This window comes from Carassius auratus, unplaced genomic scaffold, assembly GCF_003368295.1.
Source record: "Carassius auratus strain Wakin unplaced genomic scaffold, ASM336829v1 scaf_tig00214278, whole genome shotgun sequence".
Classification (NCBI taxonomy): domain Eukaryota; kingdom Metazoa; phylum Chordata; class Actinopteri; order Cypriniformes; family Cyprinidae; genus Carassius; species Carassius auratus.
In genome coordinates, this window is record NW_020527590.1 from 149,612 (window position 1) to 169,086 (window position 19,475).

At 36.4% G+C, this 19,475-nt stretch overlaps 2 protein-coding genes across 51 annotated transcripts in view; both read right to left on the reverse strand.

Annotated features, from left to right (window-relative positions):
• Positions 1–9,840, reverse strand: part of LOC113091724 (titin) — a 40,508-nt gene extending 30,668 nt beyond the window's left edge. For 46 of the 50 annotated variants that reach the window (XM_026257340.1, XM_026257325.1, XM_026257320.1 and 43 more), the window contains exons 1-13: positions 9,512–9,840; positions 8,216–8,419; positions 8,012–8,116; positions 5,108–5,203; positions 4,911–5,015; positions 4,634–4,750; positions 4,384–4,488; positions 4,071–4,181; positions 3,766–3,885; positions 3,544–3,663; positions 3,417–3,446; positions 3,297–3,323; positions 592–2,199 (exon numbers count right to left, since the gene is read on the reverse strand). In XM_026257340.1, the coding sequence (XP_026113125.1) occupies positions 592–2,199; positions 3,297–3,323; positions 3,417–3,446; positions 3,544–3,663; positions 3,766–3,885; positions 4,071–4,181; positions 4,384–4,488; positions 4,634–4,750; positions 4,911–5,015; positions 5,108–5,203; positions 8,012–8,116; positions 8,216–8,419; positions 9,512–9,530 (2,767 nt within the window). In that variant the 5' untranslated portion in view covers positions 9,531–9,840. The remainder of the gene's footprint in view (positions 1–591; positions 2,200–3,296; positions 3,324–3,416; positions 3,447–3,543; positions 3,664–3,765; positions 3,886–4,070; positions 4,182–4,383; positions 4,489–4,633; positions 4,751–4,910; positions 5,016–5,107; positions 5,204–8,011; positions 8,117–8,215; positions 8,420–9,511) is intronic. The other 4 variants (XM_026257342.1, XM_026257341.1, XM_026257291.1 and 1 more) reach the window with 3 other exon arrangements.
• A 1,608-nt stretch (positions 9,841–11,448) lies between these two features.
• On the reverse strand, positions 11,449–19,081 carry fyna (FYN proto-oncogene, Src family tyrosine kinase a). Its single transcript, XM_026257345.1, has 12 exons — positions 19,021–19,081; positions 17,542–17,798; positions 16,888–16,984; positions 16,039–16,137; positions 15,751–15,854; positions 15,231–15,380; positions 14,978–15,142; positions 14,591–14,770; positions 14,163–14,239; positions 13,881–14,034; positions 13,176–13,307; positions 11,449–12,651 (listed from the first exon to the last, which is right to left on the reverse strand). The coding sequence occupies exons 2-12, from the start codon at positions 17,786–17,788 to the stop codon at positions 12,443–12,445; spliced, it is 1,614 nt and encodes a 537-aa protein (XP_026113130.1). The 5' UTR covers positions 17,789–17,798; positions 19,021–19,081; the 3' UTR covers positions 11,449–12,442.
• Between the last annotated feature and the right edge of the window lie 394 nt (positions 19,082–19,475).

Below are 19,475 nucleotides of genomic sequence, written 5' to 3' on the forward strand. Positions count from 1 at the left end.
TGCTAAGAAAACATACTGAACAAAAGATGCTAAAATTTCTTACAGTGCGCAATGTGTAATTGATCAATAACAGCAAATAATTCTCTCTAGTTTTATACTGTTTATAGAAACATGTACAGCAGCAGAGTCCTTTAGAGAATCCTCCAGCTGTGTTCTTTCTCCTCTTTTATGCATCTTTCTTTCCAGAAGCAGAGGTGAAGTAGAAGCAACAGTGAATGAAACTTCATCTTCATCCATCAATTTGTTCTTCATCCAAGTCCAAATTGTAAGAGAAGAGTGATAACAGTGTTCTTCAAAACTGATGCAAAATCACAGTGATGTATAGATATATATTCTACCTATTGATATACAGCTTACAACTATGTTATGTTCTATAAACAAAGTTAATATGGAGTAACTGACAATTCAGATGCATCATGTTAATTTAAACGAACAAAATAATAAATAATTAATTTTAATTTAGTGATCAATTTTCCCATGGTAAGGGAATTATAATTTGTTATTAAGATCATCTATTGACATGTCGGTTGCCATCTGTCAACTGAACTAACACTTTTCCCTATTTGTTAAAGATACAAAATGTTTCTATACCTTCATGAAGATGCTTGTGAGCTTCTTGGTCATCTGTTTCAGTGGAGTGACTCTTTGATGGTTTTCTCCCGCTCAGGCCTCTTTTTATGGCATCTTTCTTCCTGTCATTGTTATTGTTATTTTCATCATCTCTGTTTGTTAGGTCCTGCTGGACAGGAGAAAGGACAAGCTCCTCTTCATCATCATGGCCATCTTGACCAGCGGTGGTTCCAAAGATAGTTTGATCTTTAGTCTCCTCTTTTAAAACCTCAACCTCATCTTCATCTAGATCGTTCTCCAGGTTCTTTGTGACCTTTTCAGCATTCACCACATCTTCCTTCTCCTCCTTGCCTTCCACTTTCATGTCATCCTTACCCAGCACTTCAAGATCATCAAGTTCTGTTACTTCAGTCTTGTCTTTTACAGAGATGGTCACAGTAGCTTCAGCCAATTCACGTGGCTGTTCTTTTTCTATCGACTCTTCGGCTGTTTCTTCAGTGCTGGCATCTTCATCTGTCTCAGGTTCTTCTTCCTTACTTATCAAATCAGAAGTATCTTTAACTTTTTCAGGTTTTTCCTCCTCCTCTGTAACACTGGGATATTTCTGAAATTCATTTTCATCTGTATTATCTAATTCAGTTTTGGTTGTAACATAGGAAGTACCTTCTGCTGTTTCAATTGTTGCTTCTTTAATTGTTTCAGTTGACTCTTTCTCCTCTATAACGGCAGAGGTATCTTGATCTGAGGTATCATCATTGCCAATGACTTCTGGCATATCAGATGGTTCATCCTCTGTAACATCTGCAATATCTTCAACTGGTTTATCAACTTCTCCCTCTGTAACAACATCCGAGGTGTAATCAGTGTCTTCTGTCACATCAGAGGTCATCATAGTTAACTCATCCTCTACAGAGTCAAAGATATCATTAGCCTTTTCAGTGGCTAATTCCTCATCTATGACTTCTGGAATGTCATATGTGTCCTCCTCTGTAACATCTAGAATATCTTCAGCTGTTTTAATAACTATTTCCTCCTCTGTAACCGCATCAATGTCTTCCGTCACATCAGAGGTCATTTCAGCTGATTTGTCCTCTTTAAAATCAGAGATATCTTCACATTTTTCTGTTTCTATTTCGTCATCTGTTACTTCTGGAATATCAGATGTTTCAGTAACTTCTTCTTCCTCTGTAACAACATCTGAGGTATCGTCAGTGTCTTTCATATCTGAAGCATCAGATTCATCAGATTCAGTCATTTCAGTTGATGTGTCCTCTGCGAAATCTGAGATATCCTCAACCTTTTCAGTTGCTTCTTCCTCAGCTTTCACTTCTGCTTTATCAGAAAGTTCCTCCTGTGTGACATCTGCAATATCTTCAACTGTTCCAGCAGTTTTATCCTCCTCCGTGACATCGTAGGTAACCTCATCGTCTTCAACTGTGACATCAGAGCGGTCCCAAGCCGTTTCAACTCTCCTTTCCTCCTTTGGAGTGTCCACAATATCTTGAGCTCTTTCAGTTGTATCTTCAGCAGCTTCTACCTCTTTTATTTCCTGTTTAGTACTGTCTGTGGATCTCGCAGCAATGTAGGCAGCATAGGCAGGATCCTGTGTTTTGCCTAGTATTTCTGCAACTGTTTCATGAAGTCGTTTTTCATTTCAGGTTTATGACAGAACTGAGCTAATTTTACAGATAAAAACACATTTACCAGTTTATGTTTGAGACACGAGAGTTTGATCAGATTGGAAACACATAATTAAATCACACTGATGACCTTAACAGTATGCACATGTTACGCCCTGACAAAAAACTTCAGTTGAATCATTTTTAGCAGTTTCATCAAAACCCAAAGTTATATTTTGTGCCTCTAAGACGTTGAGACCTTTTGTGTACATTTGTGCACTTTTATCCAAAGTGATTTGCACTGCATTCAGTGTATACATTTTATCACTTCAGGAATGACCTTGATAGCACAATTCTCTACTGTATGAGCTGTTTGAAGATTTTTCAATAAACACTTTATGCATCAGGAGTGCAGCAATCTGAAATTAAACCCTTTATTTCTTCCCACAACCTCAGCTTAAAATCTCAGGGCATTAATATTGTGACATTCACAATATTTTTGTAACATGTGCCATAACTGTGGTAAGAATGCCTACATGCTGTATTTTTGTGAAGAATATCAACTGACAAATGTATCAGAGAAGGTTAGCCATCGCACTACATCGCAATAAGGGGACAGGAAAAACAAACAGCAAGAAATGCATTTGACATAAACTTTTTATTTTTGTATTTGGTAAATATGTCATGCACCTTTTATGAAACCATTCTAGAGAAATTAAATGCACACATTTTTACATAATGTGAAGAAATATGGGCAGTACAGTACTGTGTGAGATGGAGAGTGCAGGACATTAAAATGAACACTATAGTACAGACAAAAAAATGACAGTCATCCATTATGCAGTCATGCAGGTCCTTTTCATGCACCATATTACATAACCTCTACCACTGTTTTCTAAATGTCCTAATTATCAAATGGACTGAAACAGGGTAAGACACAACGTAACTGTGCATAAATAACCATATTTATGAGATAAAAACAAAGCAAAAAACTATAATTTTAGTAAATTTAAGATCTTGTACGATATATGCTTGAGGTTTGAGTACTAGTTAGTTTTGTGTTAATATAGAGCGTTTATGTATATTAAAGTGTGTGCATTTACTAACCTTTTTCCATAGGGGGCAGAAATTCTCCTGGAGAAGATTTAGGAATATTGATAGACTAATATATTTTATTATTTCTTAACAGAGGTATTGAGTAGTGAATGAAGGGATATTGACACAAACCTTTTCGTCTTATCACTTGCGGTGTGTCATCTGAAACAGAGAATGACACAGATAGTTAAAAAATAACTGTATTTTAATACACAAGTATACATTTATGATATAGTACTGTACTTGATAGGATGAATACCTTTGTCTTCCATGAGCATGTTTGAGAGATAAGCCAAGAACATATCCCTCCTGTCAGCAAACTCCTCAACAGTGTCTGTGACAACTTTCATGGGATCAAAGCTAATGTCAGGAATACAACCTGGGAAAGATTAAATAAAATAACACAATTCAATACTCTTTTACTAATCAAACATTGAATACAAAAGAAACACAATGTTTGGAGCTGATAAATGAACAATACCTTCATCCACTGCAAACAGACTGGATAGGTAATTAGAAACGGTGGTCTTCAGTTCTGTGGCCTCCTCTACAACTATTTCAGTCAGCTCTGCAGGATCAGTGCTTATTTTGGGAAACCAAGCTGAAATATTGACAAGGTGCATATATGTGACTTATATATATACACTACCCTTCAAATGTTTGGGTGAAGTGCAAATTTTTAAAATGTATTTTATGCTGACTAATGCTGCATTTATTCAAATAAAATGCAGTAACTCTGTGTGAATTATACCACTGAATGTCTAAAATGATGCAAGAAATAAATACCTTCAAGGTTCCCGAATATGGATGAAGAAAGGGTCTTGATCCCACTTAACATTTGCTGAGCTGCTTCACTGACAATGTCTGCTGGATAAATGATTGCTACATCCAGGATATCTATGCAGCATGTAAAGCATTAAACACAAAACAGTGAGCAGCTTAAATCCTGTTTTACTGAAATGCCCAAATGACTTCTTTCTTTATACACTGGAATTTCATATGGTGATTGAAATATTTTCTTGAGTTAGAGCACATTAGTTTTTGATTACTTGTCAGCCTGCAAAACAACAACAGCCAATTATTTCTGTAATGTAGGTACCTTCAAATAAGTGGAATAAGTAGGCCACTGGGAATCTAATCCGGTCAGTAACCTCATCCAATACAGTGCCACCAAGTTTCACTGTTTCAGTGATGCCTGTGTGCTCTGTTAAGTGTTAAAATAAGTCCATAAAGCAGAAAATTATACAGGATCAGTGTTTATTTTGGGAATCGTTGACAAGATGCATGCACCCATATAGATTAAATAGATTATGTTAGTGTACATATACAATGTTGGTGCTTTGCAGTACCTTCAATGCCTCCAAACATTGTGGAAATATACTGTATAACAGTCTTGATCCCACTTAAAATTTGCACAAGAGCTTCACTGACCATATCCACTGGAGCAACCACTATATCCAGTATGTCTGAAGCACAGAAAGCATTAAACAGGTATTAATGCTAATAAGACTAATACTTTCTTTTTACCATGTTCATAAGTTATTGTACATAATGAGTCTCTAATTGCATGTCAGCTCCCAGAACAACATCGACCAATTATTTTAGCATGATTAGTAAAGCAGGTACCTTCAAATAAATGGAATACATAGCTCACTGGCGATCTGATCCATTCTGTAGCCTCATCCAATACAGTGCCCCCATATTTCACTGTTTCAGTGATTCCTAAATCTACTGGAAGGAAAAACAACAATATAATGCAAGTCAAAACTAAATAGTGTTTTATAAATTATTTTAAAATGCCATTAATGAACATGTGTACATACCATCGGCACTAAATAATCCTGACAGATAAGACACAGATGAGTCAGCAGCTGAACTCATAGCTTCCACTGGATTTAATATTATTTCAGTGATGTACTCTGTATTCCAAATAAAAGAATAGAGATTTGCAACAAGTTATGTATGTCAACAAAATGTAATAGGCTACTTCTCAAAGGACTGGTTTAAAAATTTGAATTCTGTCTTAAAGTGTTACTTCACCCCAAGATGAAAATATTGTAATTGATTACTCACCCTCATGTCATAAGACCTCAGTTTGTCTTTGGAACACAAATTAAGATATTTTTTATTCATTCTGAGATCTTTCTGACCCTCCCATAGACAGCAATGTAAGTAACATGATCAACGTCAAGAAACAGCAAGAAGATCGATAAAATAGTCCATATGACATCAGGGTTTCAACCGTAATTTTACAAAGTTACAAGAATACTTTTTGTATGCAAAGAAAAAATATAACTCACAATTCATCTCATCTGTGTCACCGAAGCGCCATTTTGGAGAGTATCCACTAAATGCAAACAGCATAATCTGTTCTGTCTCAGCCGCACCACATTGATACCTTCCCTCTCGAATGGTCTCTCCCGTTGCATGATGCACTAAGGGGAAAACTCCTGTTTTACTCTGTATTAAAGCCTGATTTGTTCACATTTGTGTAGCTGCATAAACCCATGACGCTTTAGCCCACCAGAAATGGCGGAGCTGACCCTTATATAAGTTGGCTCAGAGTGCCATTTATGAAATCATTATCCTTTATTGATGAGGACCATCTCTACGCTGACTCTGGAAGAAGCCAAGAAGAAGCTAAGAAGAAGCTCCATCTCTGCTCGCTGCCATCGAAGACGCCCAAACAGCAAGGTTTCCCTGCAGCCATCTGGCTCATGAAGAGCAAGCCAGAGAGTGAATTTCCTAAATATCAAATTTCAGCATGCATTGCTGCAAATGTTGCAAACTATTCTTTCGAAACTTGCCAATCAATCGGCAGAAACAACCTGATCACTGAGTTCTTGATGGGTGCATTGAGGCTGGAACCTCCTTGCCCTCAGACTGTGCCATCTTGGGACTTGTCTACAGTCCTCCAGGCCATGAGAAGGCCGATATGCGGCCCTTATCACTTAAAATAGCCCTCCTCCTTGCCTTGGCATCAGTTAAGCAAGTGGGTGACTTGCAAGAGCTTTCACCACCTCCCGTCTTGAGTTTGGGCTAAATGACTGTAGAGTATTCTAAAACCAAGAATTATGTTCCGTTCTCTCAAATCCATTCAGAGCTCAGGTGATCTTCCTATTGGTGCTCCCCATTACAGGTGGTGAGTTGGGTCCGAACATGCTCTGTCCAGTTAGGGCTCTGAGAGTATACCCAGAGCACTCTAGCCTGTTTAGACAGTAAGAACAGCTTTTTCTTTGCTTTGGAGACTGCCATAAATGACTGCCGGCCACAAAACAGATACTTTCTCACTGGATCATTGATACGATAGCCTTGGCTTACACCTCAGAAAACTTGCAGTGCCCCATAGGTATGTGCTAAGTGGGTTCACAGAGCAGGATGTCCTGTATCTGCTCATACCGCGGCATCTGCTCATAGCGTGGCAGGTATTAGTGCTAAAAAGACTAATACATTTTTTTTGTGTTCATAAGTTATTGTACATAATGAGTCTCTAATTGCATGTCAGCTCCCAGAACAACATCGACCAATTATTTTAGCGTGATAAGTAAAGCAGAAACCTTCAAATAAGTGGAATACGTAGCTCACTGGGGATCTGATCCATTCCACAAGAGGGATGGCCTCCTCAGAGTTCCTTATTAGTGCTCCAAGGACTGGGTTCGTAGAGCAGGATGTCCTGTATCTGCTCAAAGTGCGACATGATTGTATACGTTCCCCTTAGCATCTCACGCAACGGGAGAGAATGGGAATGCTCTGGTTACTGATGTAATTTTGGCTTCCTGAGATAAGGGAACAAGCTTTGCGTCACTTGCCGCACCATAAACTGCATGCAAATTGATGACTGTCACTTCAGTCAAATGATCTGATGAATGGTGCTCTGAGCTGACTTATATAAGGATCGGCTCCGCCCTTTCTGGCAGGCTAAATTGCCATTGGTTTATGCAGGCTTCAGTAAAGAGTAAAACAGGAGTTTTTATCTTAGTGTCTCAGGGAACAGAGGTTACATCAGTAACCTGAGCGTTTTCTATGTTTATTTGTGCTTTGATTCGAATGAAAACAATGTTTTTGTATATTATAACATCAGTTTGTGTTCTAAAGATGAACGGCGGTCTTACGGGTTTGTAACGACATGAGGGTCATATTTGGGTGGAGTAGGCTAACCCTTTAATTTACTCACCTTTCTTCCGCAAAACACAAGTATATTAAATTATAATTAAGCTGGTTTTCAAAAAACACAAAGAGCATTATATCAAAAAGTGGTCAATAATACTCCTGTGCTATATTCCAAGCCAAGTGATAGTTTTGTGTGAGGAAGAGATCAAAATAATTTAGATTTAGCTCACAGGCACACTCCTGTGAATGAATCATTATGAGTTGAATCTTTTTGTGAATCAGTTGATACGGTCTTTGTGCGTGAACCCGGATTGATCCAGTTCTCGAGTCCAACTCACAGATTCAATGATCCGGTCCCAGACAGCTCACGGGATATTAAGATTTATTTGAATAACGATTTTTTCACACAAAACTACTGAATAACTTCAGTACAGTTGAAATATAGCACATTAGTCGTTTAGACTACTTGTATAGCTATAATACATTTTGCCACCTTTTTTGAAAACTGAAATATTTAGTAGCTAATTGTAATTGCACAGAAAAGCATAGTGATATTTTAAAGCTATTTATTACTTTCAGCTACTAAAATAAACTAATTGTGTGTTGAGAAAGCGCACCTTGAGCATCATTAAACATATCATTCATGTGATTTATCCTGTTTTCAATGACTTCAGTGGCTTTGTTCACTGCTAGCACTGGATCAGAGCCGAAATCTTGGATGCCTATAAAAACAATTCAGAGTGAACCAAAAAATCCAACAACAGGACAAGAGTAAATAAAACAGGAACTGTGAAAATTAATAAGGCCTTTTTAAAACTTACTTGCAATCTGATCGTCACTGACAAAGTCAAACATGACAACACCCGCTATTGACCAAGAGATCAGAAGTGTGATGATGACCACCCATTGTGCCGGGCGATTCATGATTTGTAAAATTCCATGGCTCCGGACTGTAAGTGAGTCTGGGTGCGCCACCCTAGCCGGGGCATCTACACCGGTGGGAGAGATGGGCTTCACTGCGGGACCTGGAAATATGGATTAATTTACACATATACCAGTTTAGCAAACCTTGCTTCTACATGTCAAAAAAGAGGAAAATGTTACTCAAAGGTTGTTAGCTAAAGTACTGTGCTCTTTTTTATTACTTGCGTTAATATATTCTAATTACTTTCCATATTTCTACATTGTTCTTAATTTCTATATAAATACAGCACCATAACAACATGATATTGGTTGCAGCTGTTCTCTTGCATTAAAAGCAAGATGCATGACTGACTTCACGCTTGCAAGAATAAACTGCTTCTCCATCTTGTGTTATTTTCTCCCTGCTGCTTGAGTTGAATGACCTCATGAACTAAACAAAGAAGCTAATTATTAACAAAGTCTTAATATTGCAAATATTGAGCACGTTTGCTGGATTCACCAAAATGTGACAAGTTACACAATTGGGGTCAGTATTTTAGAATGTTTTTGGAAGAAGTTACTTATGCTCACCAAGGCTGCAAATGTAAAATTAAAATTACAATAAAACAGTAATATTGTGATATATTGTTACAATGTTAAATAACTGTTTTATAATTTTATATATTTTAAAATGTTTATTCCTGTAATGGCCAAGTTGGTATTTGAGCAGCCATTACTACTCAGTGTAACATGATGATCCTTCAGAAATCATATATCAGCCCATTGTCATCATATATGCTGATTTGGTGCTCAAATAACATTTAATCAATAACATCAATATTAAAAACATTTTTTGTAGAAACTGTGACACATATTTTTTTCAGGATAGTTTGATGAAGAGAAATTTCATTGCATTGATAAAAAATAATAATAATAATAATACACTTCTGAGGTTATGAATTATTTTAAGTTAATAATGGACTTCTCTGTATTAATCTCAAAAACATGCACAAACATGTCATTTGTTTCAGCAGATTCAAATCTGTTTGTGATATAGGCTACATAGATCAACTGAGCTTTATTATATGGTACCACAACAGCATTTATTGTGATTCAAGCTTTTATTTTTCAAATATTCTATTATTATAAAATATCATGACATCTACTTTTACACTTTTTTTGTCTGTCAATCACGAGTACAAAACCTGCAGTACCTTTGGTTGCCTGAGCCATGGTGGTACTTCAGCCGAATGTCCTTTGATTTTGCTTGTGTAATCTTATTTGGACGGTTTCACCCAGTTGATCTTAAATCCCACTCAGGAAAAGATGTTCCTCTTTGTCATCCCCATCCAATCCACGGGTGAAACCCCACAGTCTCGTGAGAAAAGCGGGTTGAGGGTTTTCAAAGTGCCGGATTTGGGATCATGGCTGGGGGAGAATGGGATGTTAGGTCATGGCCGTAAACAGGGGAGTTCAGGCTCTGGCAGGGGACGCAACAAATAGGTGCTGGTAATTTAGCCCATGTTATTGGTGCCTCACATGGGTGTGGGACGGGAAAAGTGCTGGGGTGCTTCAAGGTAACCTTATCCACTGCAATCCGGGTTTATTCTTAGACAGTATAGCATTTAGCAGCTGCACTCTCTCTTGCCTTTTTAGGTGGTAGTGGGTGTGATCTACTGGAAGCAAAAGAAAAGGAGACAGTTGCATGTTCACAGACTCTAATGTCTTTGGTTTTGGGCGTTTCAGTTAATGTCATTAATTTAATGCATGTACAATCAGTGATATTGCATCATATTATGTAATATTGGATTGCTACAGTAATCGTGTTTTCAAAATAAATCATGATTTGGATTAAATGAATCATTAGTATTAGGATCTATTACATTCTATTTAAAGTTAACCATGCTTCTAATTAGCACTCTTTTTCAAATCTCACTGCCTGTGGTTTCACTAGTGATTTCGTAGAACAGATCTGAAATATAGAAGCATGGCTACTATTTTTAACTAGAGAACAAACTAGCTGAGAAGAGACGTGAGATGTGGATATCTGTGTGGAACTGAACAACATGTTTTGGCCGGAATGCAGTGGCCCTCCGCTGGACATGGAGGGAATTACAGAACGGTACTGCTAAACTTAAAAAATTTTAAGAAATGAACATATTAAATAGTTGAAATATTTAATATTTATATTTAATAATCATATATTAATATAAAAATACACTATTATTTAATATTTAAATATTGAATTAATTTAAAATATATAAATGTTCATATATGTAAAAGAAAATTTAATTATTTTTTTTGTATATAATGCAAATTGATTAATGCTGTCATATTGAACTTTCTATCCCTCAAAGAATGAAAACTATCAGTTTCCACTAAAATGTTTTCAACATTTCTTATAATAAGAAAATCTTCCCTGAGCATATTAGAATGATTTCTGAAGGATTATGTGACCCTGAAGACTGGAGGAATGGCAGCCATCACAGGAATAAATTACATTTTAAAATATATTAAAATAGAAAGCAGTTACTTTAAACTGTAATTTCAAAAACATTAAATCTAAATCTTACCAACCCCAAACTTTTTAATGGTCTCTGCATTGAATAATTCAATCAAAATGACCACTTATGTTTTACAGCCAGAAAGTTTCCAAGTACTTTTTCTTTTTCAGCACTTTATCTTTTGATCATTTAAAATCGAAAATGTGTATTAATGCATAAAAATGAATTTAAGACCACGTATGCAAACGTTAAATGTTAATGTAGTATTCAATTTTGACAGAAATGTTAAATCTGCTAAATGATCTAAACACAAAAGACACTCAATTGTAATTTGATGATAGATCAAAAAAAGTTGAAAGAAATGATTTTGAATGACACTTTATTCTAAAAATGTTTGTGCATAAGCGAAACAAAGCAATTAAATAAACACAATATTTATGAATTAATCCAAATATAGATGGTACAAAAATAAATGTGAAAAACATGAGGTTGGATTTTAATACAAATGGCTGCACATAATTTAAATTATAGGCCCAGATAAAAGCAGATTTTCAACTGAACCCCAAAATATTGACTGAAATCAACATTATATGTGTGAAGAGTAGGTGAGTAACTGCTCCTGAAATATGGCTCATAAAAAGTAAAGAATGACCCAATAATGAATGGAGGGCAAAAGACAAGGCAGACCAGCTATGCGTTACCTTGAGTGAAATTCTACCATTTCATAATATTTCTCTATGCATTTAGTCATGTTATTTTATAATGCATGATATTGTGAGATACATTTAATGGACTCGTTTTATTTTCTCTCACAACAGTAAGGATGTTAGCAGTCATTTTATCTTATTTGCAGGAAAGATGCAAGTATGGTCAAGCATAATGCCCACTTGGTCTCGTACTATTCTGATACATACATTGCTCTATCGTTAATCCAAAGTGACTAAATAGAAAATGCACTCATTCTAAGAAGCAGAATACAAAAGAAAGACATTGAGCGCTTGCTAAAAGCGGGTGCAAAATAATTAGGCCCAGAAAAATCACTAAACCAGTGCAGACATCATGACCTTCTGTGAAAGTCCCAATAATGTGTCAGAAATGCTACCTATATGCGTATGTCTTGGCTAAAAGGGAGTGTTTTGACACGTACAGTTAATTTAATATACAATTGACACAATTCCTTTCAATATTTAAAAGAGGCTGGTCAACATCCTATTGGAAGTGTCTAGGAATGATTTCCAGAATCATTGTCAATCTTAAAACGGTTGATGCCGCCTCTGTTTATCATGCTTTCCTCACAGCGACGACTTTCTCGGCCTGGATACGAACGCAAAACAGCATTATAAAAAGTAATAAAACAAGCCGAATACGAGGGAAAACTAAACACACTATTTACACTACATACAAACAAGCCATTCTTATCATTAATCGTGACAGATGTGTCTCCCCAGAACACTATTTTTGGCTTTACTGACAGATTTAATGCGACGGCATGTCCTTTTTTCAATGGAAGATGAATTGTGTCAGACATTGGGTCGAGATGGCACAAAACTTGGAAGCTTTTCCTTATCAAACGCTCTTTCGATCAGTCTTTTGAAGGGCAGTCTGTTGTGGCATACTCTGTACTCTGCAGGAGCTCCATGTTTAGAGGTTGTCTCCGGGTTGGTATTGTGGTTCAGTGGCAGTGAAGTAATCCTCCAGGAAGGCCTGTAGGTACTCAAAGGTGGGCCGCTCCTCGGGGTCCCTCTTCCAGCATTGGAGCATGAGCTCGTGCAGGGAGCTGGGACAGTCCTGGGGGCAGGGCATCCTGTAACCACGCTCAACTTGCTCCAAGACTTCTCGGTTGTTCATGCCTGAGGGACAAATGCAAAGCATGTGCTCTTTAACTGGAATTTTTTTTTTTTTTTAAAGCTGTGGGGCCCTTAAATTCCTGTATGATGCCGAGTTGTGCTTCATTCATTTATTCAAGCTCTTAAAGGGATAGTTCACCCAAAAAGTGAAAAGGAAAAGTAAATGGGATTGAGTGTTGTTTTGGACCCCATAGACTTACATTGTACGGACAAAAACAGTTTAAACAACAACAATCTTTCTGCTGCTGAACACTAAAGGAGATATTTGAATGCTTTCAGCTTTTGACCATACAATGTAAGTCTATGGAGTCCGTAACAACACTGGACCCCACTGACTTTCACTGTAAGGACAAGAAACAGAGACATTTTTGTGTTCATACGGGCCTGGAATGACATGTGGGTTAGTAAACAATGACAGAATTCAGATTTTTGAGTAAATTATACCTTTAAGATTTAATCTAGCCTCAAATAGCAAACTGTAGTCATTTTAACAGCCTAAAAATGTACCTTCCACCATCAGATCTCACCTGGATAGGGCACGCGTCCTTTGGTGACCAGCTCTGTGAGAAGTATTCCAAATGACCACACGTCTGACTTGATGGTAAACCTTCCATAGAGTGCTGCCTCTGGAGCCGTCCACTTGATTGGGAACTTGGCACCTACAACAGAACACTGGATTTATGGATCTGATCTCGAAATGTGGCCTACTTTTGAATTGGGCAACGTTCCTAGGGAAATTACAGATTTAAATATGTGCATGAGGAACACAAACATAAGTAAATAAAACACAGCACAGTTATATGATCTGTATAGCAACGTCATCCCCATTTGAGAGGCTGCCATATTGTAATGTTTTCATATTCAACTCAACATTTTACTATAAAAACTTAGAATAAATAAATAATTTAAACATAGTTATACACGTGGTGCCAATATTAAAACGAGGAAATGCCCAGTGAACAAATCCATTTTTGCATTCCAAATGTTTAGCAGTTGCCATATGGTAACATTAATATTTTCTGTAAAACTACGCTAGACTGTTATTCTTATAATACATTTTAATAATAAACAATGCAGGAAAAGATTCAGATACAGAAAGAAATGCACAGAAATTTGAGAAACACATGACTTAAAACCAACATATTATTGTTTTTTTTTTTACTAATTCTGATCTTTTAACTCCAACAGTACTTTTTTTCCTGAATTGGAAAATTTGAAAAATTAACTCTCACCTTGTCGTGCTGTGTATTCATTGTCCTCTATTAGTCTTGCCAGTCCAAAATCTGCAATCTTGCACACTAAGCTGTCCCCAACAAGTATATTGGCAGACCGGAGATCTCTGTGGATGTAGTTCATCCTTTCAATGTAAGCCATGCCTGCAGCAACCTAGAAGACAAGTGCGGGAGCAATTATTTAAATGTTTATAATGAATATTTAAATAACCCTATGGTCAAATACGTGCTTACTGAACCAGATACCTTAATCTATTATGGGAACCAAAACATTTTACTAACCTGAGCGGCCATGTCCACTAAATTTGGCAATTTTAGCCCACGTCCTTCACCATCCTTCAAGAAATCCAGCAGGCTTCCTGAAAGACGATCAGTATACATGTGAACAAACCTGTGTGATTAATTTGGATGTACAACAAGTAAATTTCCAATTTAAGTTTTCTTTTTAAATACATTTTGAAATGTCATTTTTAAATTTGGAATGTCCAGCGTCATTTCCTCAGTCTTCAGTGTCACATGATTCTTTAGAAATCATTTTAATATGCTGATTTGGTGCTCAAGACACATTTCTTATAATCGGTTTTGAAAACAGTTGTGCCGCTTAATATTTTTGTGGAAACTGTGATACATTTGTCAGGATTCATTGATGAAAAGAAAGTTCAAAAGAGCTGCATTTACTTAGCACTTCTGTTTGCAAAATCTGTTCCTACCTTTGCTCATATATTCTGTCACAATGTAGATGGGTTCTTCAGAGACGACCGCATAAAGCTGCACTAGCTTGTCATGCCTCAGTTTCTTCATTATCTGAGCCTCCTCCAGGAACGACTCTGGGGACATTGTGCCCGGTTTCAAGGTCTTCACTGCCACTTTAGTATTGCCATTCCATGTGCCTGCCATTCAGAGACGAGATTTCATAGTGAGTCACACAGCCCTTGAAAGGAATCACACATAAATCCTTCCGAGACAGCTGGCTTTCTTTTGATGAGAGGAAATGTTCTCTGCTTCACTGACAGGCGTAGATTTATACCCCTGGAATTATAAGAAACGTATGCATATCAAACTCTTTTATTGGGCATGTGGTTAAGCTAATCTCTTACCCATCCAGACCTCTCCGAACTGTCCATTCCCCAATCGTTTGATGAGCTGAAGTGACTCCCGTGGGATCTCCCATACATCTTTGGTTTTGACAGACAGGTCAGCAAGGCGGGGCATGCCTTTATGACATGGGACTATTAAACGGCAACAAAGCCCTGCAGCCCGGGCTGAATGCAGATATGTTAACAGATTATACTGTTAGTTAATCATTTAAGACGGATTAATTTTTGCATTTTGCATTCAGTGCAGATTTACCAGAATAATGGTGCACAAGCTGCTGCAGAGTTTCGAACTGAGCTCTAGTGGTGATGTAATATCCTCCATTGTCCAATTTGCGGATCTTGTAGTGCTTCACGTGGTCGCCTTTAGTTTCATCCCAGTCCTGTATGGACAATGAATATGCTCCTAGAAAAACATGAGAGAACTGAAAATTAGATTTTTTTTTTTTAAAGAAATTAGTACTTTAGCCCAGCAAGGATGCATTAAATTGATTAAAAGTGATAGTAAAAACATTTATTTTGAAATTATTTTGAAAGTATTATGTGACACTGAATAGCAGATTAAAAATGGAATTTTGCCATAATTAAAACAAGTGACATTTTTAAATATATTAACATAAAAATAGTTATTTAGAACTCTAGTAATATTTCACAGTATAAATGTACAGTGTTACTGTATTTTTGATCAAATAAATGCAGCCCTGGTGAAAATAAGAGTCTTATTTTGAACACAATAAAATATTTCACTTGCAAATGGTAGCTTAACTGCAAATTACCTTTTGTGGTCTCACTCTCTCTTATAAGGAAAGTGCCTCTGGGATTTCCATTTGACAAGAGTTGCCGTTCTGCATCTTTACGGCCAAGTTTTCCAAAATACCAACTACAGAGGGATACACAGTGTTTGGTTTGGTTTAACAGTATGACCACATGACAAAGTTATGTTATTGCCCTTGTCCCAGTGAAAATACTACTGGGAGTAACACAAATAACAGACATTGTTCTTTTGGATAGTCTTTCTATTTATTTTTAACTTTTGTCTATTTTAGAACTAAAACCGAACTTACTCTTCTGCCTGTATGGAGTCTACTGGAGCCACATAATTACTGGGTATGTATCCTGTTCCACCTGTAGTGAGAGAGCGCGCCTCCCACCAGTCTCCTTCCCTGATATACAGCAACAGGAGCAAGAGAACAAATAAACATGAGGAGGAAACTGACTTTACCATAAAGCAAATATAAAATCGAATTTAAAAGGCAAAGTACAGATAAATACTTGGGGTCAGAAAGATTTTTTTCTTAAATAAATTACATTATTTTCATTCAGCAATGATGTATTAAATGTATAATGTTATAAAAGATTTATATTTCATATAAATGTTGTTCTTTTGTACTTTCTGTTCATCAAAGAATCGTAGAAAAATGTATTACGGTTACCACAAAAATATTACGCAGCACAATGGTGAAAAACATGTTGAAAATAATGATAATAGTATTAAATGTATCTTGAACACAATATTACTATATTCAAATAATTTCGTAAGAATAATGTGAACGCTCAAGACTTTTTTATGGCTTTGACATCACAAGAATTAATTACATTTAAAAATATATTAAAGTGGAAGAAAGTTACTTGAAATTACTTTGAAAAAAGCACAATATTACCGTTTTTACTGTATTATTGATCCAAAAAATGCAGCCTTGATGAGCAAAAGACGCATCCTTTGAAAACATTACAGATCTTACTGACCCCAAACTTTAGAACAGCAGAGTACATCAGAAGCGTTAGTTAATATTTCAGACAGCATCCTACTGAAAAATGAATTACAAAATATATTCAGAAAGAATAGATTTGGATTGGATTACACTGGAAACATTGTTTTTGACTGTCTCTTAAAATATGTTCTGTGAACTTACGTGCTATTTAGAATCTGGAACTTTTCCCCTTTCCTGAAGCTGAGGTCATCCTCTGACCTTGCTTCATAATCATAAAGTGCTACAAAGAGTGTTACTCCTGCAAAATACAATGGCAGATAACATCAGCTTACTAAAACAATGCTGTTTTATAGAAATATTACAAAGTCTCCACAATGTACAGTACAATGTGATCCAAAGTGGAAATTGTTGGGATATTTTTATAAAGATTATTTCAAACAGTTAAACATTAAACGGTATTCACAACTAATTTTCATTGTATTAAATATTTTCTAATAAAACAGGATATTCAATGAGAAAAAAATTAGGCCATGACTTGATTTTATGAATCAGATTTTATTAAATCACAAAAAGGGGGGGGGGGGGGGGGGGGGGGGCTAAAAAAAAGGGGTCTTGGTGATGTCAGCCAAAAAGGAAAGGTTTTTTTTTTTTCCGAAGACCTAAAGACAAACTTTTTTTTCTTTTGTAATCATGAAGACCGATCCAACGGACTCAGTAAAAACAGGAATGAGCACTATGAAAGTTAATAAAGGTGATTTTTATGTCACACTGACTTCAACATCCAGGACAGTTTCAAGATATTTCACTTTCTGTTCTGTTCTAGAACAGCAAATTGCTCATTAAATTTTGTTCTACCTGTTCCACCCCGGGATCGTAGTGTTCCGGAGTGTGAAGAAGAGTTCACTCCACCAAACACAGTCACTCCTTGACTGACAGGTGCATGGAAGTTGTTGTAGTTGGGTATAGTGGTGACTCCAAAGCTGGGGTAGTGCTGAGGTGTCGGATCAGACCCATATCGATATCCTGCATGCTGTGAGACACTAGTTTCTCTGTCGTCTGTGAGTTTGGTTGCCTCTTTATCCTTGCATTGCACACAGCCCATTATCTATATTCTTTGTGGTGAAGAAAGGCATAAATGAACATTCATTCAAAATGACTTGAAATTTATTTATTTCTAATTTTAAATCTAATCAAATCAGAGATACTAACGAGGAGATTCAGATTCATATTCTGAACAACTGACTGGAAGTAAATACCCCCAAGTGATTACTTGTAATGGACATAAATCAATAATTAATTCAAACAAGTGATTTAGAAAGACATTTGGTTTTAATCAAACAGTCTGTAAATACAGTGAAAACAAATGGATGTGTCACTGAATATGTGATTCATTTGGTCTTATTTGCAAAGAGCATGATTTGGATAATTGAGTTAGTTAAAGAAATAGTTCGCCCAAAAATGAAAATTTGCTGAAAACGTATTCACCCTCAGGCGATTCAAGATGTAGTTGAGTTTGTGTCTTCATCAGAACAGATTTGGAGAAATGTGCATTACATCAGTTGCTCAACAATGGATCCTCTGCAGTGAATGGGTGCCATCAGAACGACAGTCCAAACAACTGATAAATACATCACTATAATCCACACGTAATCCACAACACTCCAGTCTATTAAAAAATATCTTCTAAAGTGAAAAGCTGTGTTACTAAAAAATAAAAACATCAACTTCAAACATTAACTTTAAACCATTAAAACATTAAATAAAAAAGTATACTCTTGTCTTCTCACATCAAAATCCACAGACAAATTAGTTTAGAACTGTTTTGGACTGTTTGTTCTTAGAAACGGTGAATGATCTATGCATACTTCTCTCCTGATTCAGACAAGATGACTTTTTCACTGGGGAAAGCAATATTATGGATAGTGGACTCTTATAGTACTGTATCTTAGCCGAAAGCAGCGGTTTTAAGGTTAAAAACATTTTTATGATGGATTTATTAAACATGCAGCTTTTCACTTCACAAAACATAAATTGATGTGGATTACTTGTGGATTATTGTGATGTTTTTATCATCTGTTTGGACTCTCATTCTAACGGCACCCATTCACTCAATCCATTGGTGAGCAAGTGATGTGATGAGTACATTTCCAGCAAATTTTCCTTTTTGGTTGAACTATTCCTTTGATGTGGTTATTATCCAACCGAAGCAAGTATTCTATTCTGTAGAACATTATTTTAATATTAACAAACATTAATAGAAGTGGCATGTTTAGACAGGACTTGAAATGTAACACATGCAGACAGCAGATGAAAACATATTTTCAATAAACATACCAAGGCAAGCACTGGGCTACCACAGTGGAGTATTCGCATTCCATTCAATTAAAGATGATGTTGTTGTGTTAATTTTATCTGACTAAAGAAATATACAGATGTTCTCTCCAAACATCCAGATTTCAAACAAGCAAAGGCAATTTAAACCATTGTTCATACCTTTGATGTCTTCTCTGTGGCAATGGAGAGTTCTGCACTTCTTCCCACCAGAACCAGATCAGCTCAGTTGAGTCTTTGCCTCTGCAGAGCTTGGCAATACAGAATCAGGAACAAACTAGAATAATAACTTTACTCGTAATAAATTACTCAGAGACTTGTTTAAAGGTTTTTACGCATCACCATTGTACATGGCTTCGCTTTATTTTAAACACTAACTCATAAGCAAAATATTAACAAGTAAAAAACAAAAGTAAAAGCGTAAGTCTTCACCCCGAGATGCGGCAGGGGATGTGTCC

Bases quoted from the DNA above. Each gene is read 5' to 3' on its own strand.
- fyna (XM_026257345.1), bottom strand. From the start codon at position 17,788: ATGGGCTGTGTGCAATGCAAGGATAAAGAGGCAACCAAACTCACAGAC. The intron at 14,771-14,977 runs GTAAGAGATTAG...TCTGAATGGCAG, and splicing joins GTTCGGAGAGGTCTGGATGG to GCACATGGAATGGCAATACT. The intron at 14,240-14,590 runs GTAGGAACAGAT...ATCGTCTTTCAG, and splicing joins GACAGAATATATGAGCAAAG to GAAGCCTGCTGGATTTCTTG.